At 34.0% G+C, this 9,863-nt stretch overlaps 1 protein-coding gene across 1 annotated transcript; it reads right to left on the bottom strand.

Moving 5' to 3' along the window:
• Positions 1–1,304: 1,304 nt before the first annotated feature.
• Positions 1,305–3,224, bottom strand: LOC145057323 (myb-related protein 306-like). The gene is made up of 3 exons (XM_079005165.1): positions 2,967–3,224; positions 2,535–2,664; positions 1,305–2,156 (listed from the first exon to the last, which is right to left on the bottom strand). The coding sequence occupies exons 1-3, from the start codon at positions 3,097–3,099 to the stop codon at positions 1,472–1,474; spliced, it is 948 nt and encodes a 315-aa protein (XP_078861291.1). The 5' UTR covers positions 3,100–3,224; the 3' UTR covers positions 1,305–1,471.
• Positions 3,225–9,863: the final 6,639 nt, after the last annotated feature.

Raw genomic sequence — 9,863 nt, 5'->3', positions numbered from 1 at the left:
CCCCCACCCCCCCCCCCCCCCCCCCCGGTTGCTGGTAACCGTTGAGGTGTGTTGTTAAGCCACGGGGCATGCTGTTAGCCCATTGGGACCGCTGATAGTAACCAAAGTTTGCTGATAAACTTAGTTGATTATTATGTTGTGTTGTATGTGGTCTTTTGAGGATCTCAGTAAGCTTTATGCTTGTAATTGTTGATTAAATATTTTGTAGGTACTTATCAGATTGTGAAGGCGAGACTGTATATATAAATCAACAAATTTATGATTTGAGATTTTGTATTGTCTTCCTATTAACTCTGATTCCTGAATAATGGATTATGAACAAATTGGTTGCTCTGGATGTAATTTTGTTGAAATTGATGTTTTATTTACTTTAAAAATGAAAATTTTAATCATGGTTTTTTGGATGTTACAAAGACAATCGTCTTTCTTCCTACAATCCTCATTTCTTCATGTGGTTTTCTACGACAAGCAAATAAGAAACCAAAAACAATGAATTGTGAGAAATTTTTTGGAAATACGATTGTTATCTTAACTTTCTTATTTCAAACCTTAACAAATGCACAAGAGTCATTTATGTGCTTGAACCATACATTTGTTAAATACTACCTCAAGCAAACCCTAAGACCTTGCACGTCGGTTTTTGCAAAGAAAAATTGCAATTCCATGTAGGCCTCTAGTCATTATTCGTTCAATTTTTTATGAGATACTACTATTTGGTTATTAAAAAAATCATCATTTATTATTTTTTATTTACAGATTAGATTTATTATTTAGCAATAATATTTTCTTAATTTATATTAGATATATGTTCAAAAAAATATAAATTAAATGTTTGATGTAGCAGTGAAAACTACTTTTAAAAGATAAGTGATATTGAATTGATATAAAAGCTCATGTAACACATTTGAAAAATAATTAATATGATATTGTATTGATGTGAATAGCCTAACAATTAAATTATTATGGGGTCATTTGATTAAAGTCCGGAAAAAATGCTTTCAAAATGATATATCAAAGTTTCTAAGATGATATTTTAGTGAATAACTCTAATATTTAATTTAGCTAGTAATTAAATGTTTTGAAATATGTTTCAATAAAAACAAAGTGTTTCATTTTTAGGACGAAGAAAAATATAGATTTTGGCTGGCGAGATTTCCATTACTGGTAACCATTTTATTGTCTTAAAATAAATATAAAACTAGAATTCATACATGTGTAATTTAATAAAATATAATAATTTTCATTAGATATTATAAATGTATTTAATAGTAAAGAAATAAGCATAATTTGTCGACCAAATTAAATGAAATTGAAAAGTAAGATATTAATATAAGATTAAGAACCATAAAAGTCATTTTTTACTTCCTGTTCTATACATAGAATTGACTCCTAAACTATTCTATTACTTACCACTGGAAACTTGCACTTTCTAAAAGCTAACTGTAGAGTCTAGTCTTAAAGCTAACCCAAGTTAGAATAAGCTATCACTTTCTTCTAATGACATATCCATAAAGCCTTCATGTCCTTGTGCAGCATCATCAAACAGACACTTCTCCAAGAAAGTAAGAGACGGTATTTGATATTCCATGATGTTTGGTTTACTTTCAGCTTGGAACAAGCTTGTTGTCTCTGAAACTTCGGAATTGCCATAGTTTTTTAACCCTTCACTTGTTGGAGGACTTGGGAACTGCTGGTTAAAAGTACCGATGCTTTCAGAGCTTGTTTGTGAAGATTTTCCGCTTTTCTTCAGCCAGTTTGGGAGCAACCTAGCAATGTTTTCGGAACTCAATGCATAACTGGAGGCGTTAAATATTACCGGAGGTGGAGGTGGTAACTCTGGTTGGTGATCGATAGGAGCAGTAGGGGTTGGCGGCTGCTGCCATGAAGTGGTGGGTTTGGTGTGGAGTGATAGGGCATCAGAAAGAGCTTGTTTGGCCATGTGGATATCAGTTTGGAGCTTTCTTTCCCATTGACCTTTGGCAGTGGTGATGGTTTCTGAGGACGATGATGATGTAGACGCACCCTGTTGATGATGATGGTTTTCTTGGTCGGAATTGGAACGGTAGTTATGGAGCCTCTTTTTAAGATGGGTGTTCCAGTAATTCTTGATATCGTTATCTGTTCTTTGCGGAAGATATGAAGCTATTGCTGCCCATCTGCCACATCAAATCAATAATTAGTCCCCATTAAAAACAACATTAAATGTAACCATACATTTACAATCAAATGCCTTCATATATAGATCCAGTTATATAAACCACTTTTAAATTTCACACTTACAAGCACATATTAACTTGTTTTAGTCGTTGATGACCGACTAAAAGCATATATATATATATATATATATATATATATATATATATATATATATATATATATATATATATATATATATATATATATATATATATATATATATATATAAAGTTTTTTTTTTTTGAAAAATTAAAGTTTTTGGGGAACTTGATAAACTTTCTTTCCCGATGATTTTTCAAACAAAACACTAGCTATCAGTCGTTTGCGTTTGAACGTACCGATTGCCAAGAAGGGCTTGTAGATGGATGATCATCTTGTCTTCTTGCTCGGTGAAATTCCCACGCTTTATACCAGGGCGAAGATAATTGGTCCATCTAAGTCTGCAACTTTTACTGCATCTCAGCAAACCTGAACAAGAAGATATATATATATATATATATATATATATATATATATATATATATATATATATATATATATATATTAATTAATAATAACAATAAAACAAAACACATGATACATACCCTAATTAAAGTTACGGAAAACCCCACCAAAAGAAAAGAACTTTTCGAAAAATCCAAACTTTTAATCCGTTTATCAAGCACCCATTAAAATTCAATGGTCGATACTGAAATCTGAATTCAACATTTTAGGGTTATGTTGCTTTGGAAGAAGAAAAGAATATATGTATCTATATATAATGGTTATACCAGTGCTAGTAGGAACAGATCTCCAATTGCCAGGACCATGCTGTTGAATATAGGAGACGAGAATTATATCCTCTTCAGGTGTCCATGGCCCTTTCTTCACTCCGATGCTATCACAGCATGGTGGTCTTCCCATTTTCACCTTCTCCAAGCTCTCTTTTTGGCGGATGTACTGTGTATATATATTTTCACACTATGTGTGTGTGTGTGGTTCTTAGAACTTGAAAGAAACGGCAAGAGAAGTCTTTAAGAAGTAGGATAGACATTGTACCAACATCTACTATATATAGACATATATTGATATATATGAGAGAGAGATATGCATGTGGTGGCGGTGGTGCTAATTTTAGAGGTTGACCGAAGAAATTGAAGGGGTTGAAAAATAGTCAAAAAGATGACGGGAAACATCATTTACTGTCCATGGCTCATAAAAAAAAAGTCAACTGAATGATTCATGCCGTTTAAAATTTGTAATTTATTTGAAACAATTAATTAATAAAATTTGTTATTTTAATTCTCTTTTGCATATATTTTGTATATAGTTACTATTATTTCAAAAAAGAATATATATATATATATATATATATATATATATATATATATATATATAATGTTGTGGTATTCTATGATACATCCATCACCGGTTTGGAGGTAGTCCTCATGATCTGGAGTTGGGGACGGTGATGTTCGCCCTCAAGATTTGGAGGCACTATCTATATGGGGTTCGTTGTAGTGTCTACACGGATCACAAGAGTTTGAGGCATATTATGGATCAACCAAACCTGAACATGAGGTAGCGCAGGTGGATAGATGTACTAAAGAGAACATGGTAGCGGATGCTTTGAGCCGCAAGTCGGCGGGGTCTTCAAATAAGGTGGCGTGTATGAGGAAATCGGTTGATTCTCCGCTTTTGGGCTTGATCATGGAGGCTCAGGTCGAGGGAGTTTGGAAAGAGACTGGAAGAAACGGAGGATCAGATGCGAGATTGACAGATTTGTCACAGATAGTTGAGGGTTATTGAACCGGCGTGGACGGGTGTGGGTCCCAGCTTCTGGTGGGATCAGGCAGATTGTGCTGGAGGAGGCTCAAAATGTATCGGGATTTGAGATTGAGCTATTGATATCCGTGTATAAAGAGGGAGATAGCCCGGTATGTTGAGAGATGCATAACCTAAAGGATGGTCAAGGCTAAGCATCAGAGGCCGCATTGCAAGCTACAGCCTTTGGAGGTTCCCATGTGGAAATGGGAGCAGATTTTGATGGATTTTATCACCAAGTTGCCAAAGACGGCAAAGGGTTTTGATGCTATCTGGGTCATTGTGGATCAATTGACCAATAGTGCTAACTTTTTTACTATCCGGGAGAGTTCTTTGACCGAGAAGTTGGCCGATGTGTATGTTAGCAAGATCGTTGCTCTCCATGGAGTTTTGGGCTCCATTCTTTTAGATCGTGATGTTCGGTCCACCTCCCGTTTTTGGCAGAAGTTCCATGAGGAATTGGGAATGAGTCTACACTTCAGCATTGCTTATCATCCACAGACCGACGACTAGAGTGAGTGGACGATACAAACCCTTGAGGATATGTTGCGGGCATGTGTTATCGATTTTGGTAGGAGTTGGGATTCCTACCTACCTCTTGCGGAGTTCTCCTATACAACAATAATTATCACTCCAGCATTGGTGTTCCGCCTCATTTCTCTTCTCATTTCCAGCCTTCATCAACATATTCGTGTTCTCTTGCAAACCTTAGCCACATTTGAGCTCTTGGAAGGTTTAATGTCAGTTTTTGTGTGTTCCAAAGGAAGAAGAAGGTGGTAGTGAAGCATGAAAGCTTGAAGCAAGCTTGGATCTAGGAGTTTTGCATCCTTCTCCATCATTAGAAGGTATAAAGTTCATACCTTGATGACTTATTTGCTAGATCTCATTCTTGGGTGTTTTATGTTACTTTTTGGTCACAAAAGTCTCATCTTGTGCATGGTTTGTTCTTGTCGATCTGAGTTGTCCTTTCAGACCCTAGGAGGGGTCCTAAGCCATGAAAATGAGGTCCCATTTGTTAGATTTGCTCCATGCAACTTGTAGAGGATCTTAATGGATTAAGACCTTGTGTTAAGCACTTTTTGCACTAGTAAAGTCATAAAGCTGGAAACTTTATGACTCTAGAGTGCATTTGGACCTTAGATCTAAAATATGGACTTAAGTGCTTAAGACATTAAGCACTTAATGGAGTTTGGAGGGTGCAACAGTACGCCTCGCGTACTCGGTCAACCACCCCAATGGGTGGTCAATTGCGAGGCTTCGTGTACGCCATGCGTATCTCTAGAGTACACCCCGCGTACTCGCACTGGTCAGCCTTGTTGAGTTAATTCGGTTGAGTTGACTCGACTGGGTTGACTCAGTTGATTTAGTGGGCTTGACGAGTTTACTTTGACCAAGTTTGACCTTGAGGGTATTTTCAGTATTTTGAGATTTTTATAGAATTGGTCACTTAGAGGAAATAGGTATCGGTTACAGAGCTGAGATTCGGAGTCGGACCTCATCAATTTTGTTTAGTTTGCGAGGTGAGTTTTCCTCACTATACTTTTGGGTCAAAGGCACCAAGGCCGTCCCTATGGATTGTTATCTTGGTTTATCGCATGATTGTATGTTATAGTGATCTGTTAGATCTGTATCCTGGTATATAGGATGATGCTATGCTTAGTGATATGTTAGATCTGTATGACTGTCTGTATATGCTAACTAGGGTTTGATATGATATATGTTGATATGTGATGGTATGTTGGGTTGAGGCGGTCCTGCTTTGTGTTAAAGGCCGAGAACCAGGGCATCCCAGATAGACTGCAGGCCAGAGGGGCGTACCAGTCTGGCCGAAGGCCGGAAGAGCGTTCCAGATAGGTTGAAGGCCCAGTGAGGCATACCAGTCATTAGGGTTGTTCACTATTCGGATAAAACCGAATTATCCAATTGGACAATTTGGATTGGACTATTTGGTTCGGATATTCAGATTTTTGGATTGGTTTTCAACAAAACCGAATTAGTATTTTGGATTTCGGATTGGTTTTGGTTTATAAAATAAGAACCGAATATTCCAAAAAAACCGAATAAACATTTCTTATTTATCTATTTATAATATATATATATATATATATATATATATATATATATATATATATATACACACACACACACACACACACATATATATATATATATATAAATTTATTTATTAATTTTGTAATTTATTTTTTCAAATAGGTTCAAAATGTTTTACCTGATAAAAAAACATTAATATTCATTTTCTCTCGAAAGTTTTGTATCTATAAAATATTTAACTATAATATATCTTCTTATTAGTTGTTTATAAATTTCAAATCACAACTAAATGATTTTTTTTGCTTCTTGTGTAAATTTGGGTAATATTATAATTATATGTCATTTTAAAATGTTTCGGTTTTTGAGAACCGAATTATAAAAACCGATCCAGCCGAATTGTAATTGGATCGGATCGGATTGGATTTGAATTTAGTTTGGACAATTCGGATCCATGTTTTGAAAACCGAAATCAATTTAGATTTACTTGATTGGATCGGATCAAACCAATCCATCCAAACGAACACCCCTACCAGTCATGCTGAAGGTTCTGTGAGCGTAGCAGATAGACTACAGGCCAGTGGGGCATTCCAGTCAGACTTAAGGCTCTGTATTCATGCTGTTTGTTGTTGTTATTATGATTATGTGTTGTGTTGGTACTTTGGGGAAACTCACTAAGCGTTGGCTTATAGTTTTGGGTACTTCATAGGATCACGGGAAGGCGAAGGTGTGACCGTACACATCCTCATGTTTTGGACTTATAATTTTGGGAAACTCTGATATAGAACATGTTTTGAAAACTATGTTGTAAACAATTTTTGATTTTGGGTTGGTTTTTGAAAGTTTAATTTTTTTCATGATTTTTATGGATGTTACAATATAAATACAAACAAATAACATAAAACGGTTAAATTAGTTCACAAAACATTAAACACTTATCATGATGTTAGGGCAAATTATAAGCCTTCTGTAAGGGTTTAAATCGGTACATGATGTCTTAGTCTTCACTTTAAATCCACCCACCACTGTTTATATCCCAAAATGTTTACTAATTCTTTGATTTGATGACAACGAAACCTTCAAAAGTTGTGATCTTGATATTGGATACGAGACATGAAAACTAAGAGTGGTATTTTAACCTTAAATGAAGAAGGATTAATGAGATCTTTATGTTATACTGTACTTGAGGCAAAATGATCGTGTTTAAATTTGGTCATGTATCTTTTCTGCCACATCAGATCCGATGTGGCAAGTCGAAAATAGGCAATCCAGATATAGCAATTTCCAATGACTAGCTAAATCGTGACAAACTCAAAATATCAATGTTTAATTTAACATGTTCTGATGTTTATGGACTAAATTGTAACATTAGAAAACTTTCATTGTATCAATTCGAATTTTTCCATCTAAATATTTTGGGGATCTATCAGATTTTTCTATAAAAATGTTATATTATGTATTTAAAAAACATTTTACATCCTAGGATATTATTGGGTTTACAATAAATCATAACCATAATTTAAAGCAACAATGAAATACCAAAAATAAATTAACTTCTAGTCCAAGTCCTTGTGCTCCTATCTCCACTCGTATAATGGCTACTACTTGAACCTGCAATGCATGAAAAATCTACAAAATAAGACCATATGACTGGTGAGTTATATCATACTCTGTTTTCATGTATTATACTCTACTTCTCTTCTTTCTTTTTAACCTTTACGATTGTTTTCTTTTCTTTTGAAACTCTTTCACTCAAATATCATATTCTCATACTCTATTCTTTTGTTATCCTATTTCCATACTCTTCTACTGTATTCTAATATCATCCTGTCTCATCTACTCTTTTCTCATCACTTCTCATCCCATATGCTCTTTTCTAAGCACTTCTCATACTCTTACTCTATCTCATCTCATGCCCTTAACCTCTTTTCAGGCTCTTCTCATCTCATCTCTTTACTTTTCTCACACTCTTCTATCTCTTACTCTTTCCTTCTTTCTTCTCAACTCATTCTCTTCTCATTCGTTATTCCCATCTTTTATCATCTCATTTGCTATCTCTTCTCACCTTCTATCCCTCTATCCTTCACTTCTAATGTTTTTCCATTCTATTCTGACTTAGACCCAAGCAGTCTAATCACATATGATACTTCATCTATCAGGGACAAACATTGTTCTAACTTACCGGTGTATAGACATCCGTACTTAGTCCCCTCACTTTTGAATTTGGGATTATCTATAGTTTAATTTATAGTATTAATCTGTTTAAAACTAGATAATTGAACTAGAAAGATAAATATGTCTAACTGGTTTGAAATTAGTAATTATCGATTTAAAAATTAATTAATTAAAAGTTGATTAAAGATAACGTGATTAAATCATAAATATTTTTAAAATGTTTAAAATACACCATTATATATATATATATATATATATATATATATATATATATATATATATATATATATATATATAATAGGTTATATATTATATATAATATGATTAAATGACATGTGTCCTCACATGTTTAATTAATGATCATTAATCGAATCAAGATTTGGCCTGTTAGATGCATTTTTATGTATCTTGTAGCACGTTTTTCTTGGTATTTTTCTATAAAAGAGTTAACTATCTCCTAATGTTATTATAAATTATGTGTTTCTTATTAGATTTGTAGAATGCCCGAACTACTCACTTTTGATATGATTTTTACGGTAAACTAGAGCACAGTGACACATATGACATCTCGGGATACGTTCTAGGTAGCATTGGAGCTTGAATGGAAATGGAATTAAGGAAAGATGCTGAGGAATGATCAGGAATAACTTGAAATGAAGAATTACGACCGAAAAGAGGCAGGAATGAGGAAATACGATCGCATTTTCCATATATGCGATCACAGATTATGCTCGCACACTTGCTTCGAGGTTTCTATGTGCCAAAATTCGATCTGGATGAACAAGTTCAAAACTGCAATCGCATTTCCCATATACACGATCACATTTTTTACTCGAAATCCTGAAAAGCTCCAAAACGGTGTCGTATTGCATTAAATCACTTCGGGACGCATTTTCATGAAAAAGGCGATTGCAGAATCAATATATGTGATCATATATTTTCTCGCTTTTTGACTGGACGTATGAAAGGTTTCAAAAAACACCTCAGTGACGTATTTCGTGATTCCAGAAGACTGGGAGGTGATTTCCAATTGTTTTCGAGTGCCAAACATGGATTTGAAGAACACAATTCGATTTTTATTTTCATTTAGTAAGATTCATCAATTAGGTTTCGTTTTTACTTCTTGTAATTTGTTTCAACCATGTCAGACTAAAAATCTAATATTTTAGTTTCACAAATGACTCAACTTTTTTGGAAGTGATCATTAGGCACGATTTTTACTATGTTTACTGTTTAGTTGGATCACTTTATGCTTAATTGAACGTTTGAATTTATTCAATTTTTGTTGGCCACTTTAATTGTTAATAAATCATTCCGGTTATCTGATTCGTTTAAATCCGTAATTGTCATTATTAATCAGTAAAAGTAACAAATATTAGATTAACTCAATGTTAGTGTTAACTCTAATATAAACTGATCAAACAAGTCTTTACGCTTCCGAGCTTGTGAGAAGTATTGGAATTTACTGGGAATTTTTACAATGTGTCTAATACTACTTTTCTAAATTAAATAAGAGTTTGTTTCGTTAATTCAGTAAAAAGTAAAGTTTAATTCAAATAGCTTGTTATGGTTAAACATTTTAGTAAAAGAAAATTGTTAGAGCTTATTATGACTTTCAGTACCAGTTTAAACAATACATA

This window comes from Lactuca serriola, chromosome 1, assembly GCF_051521515.1.
Source record: "Lactuca serriola cultivar US96UC23 chromosome 1, Lser_US96UC23_V15, whole genome shotgun sequence".
Taxonomy (NCBI): Eukaryota; Viridiplantae; Streptophyta; class Magnoliopsida; order Asterales; family Asteraceae; genus Lactuca; species Lactuca serriola.
The sequence above is the reverse complement of the archived record's forward strand: the minus strand, read 5'-3'. Positions and strand labels throughout refer to the sequence as shown.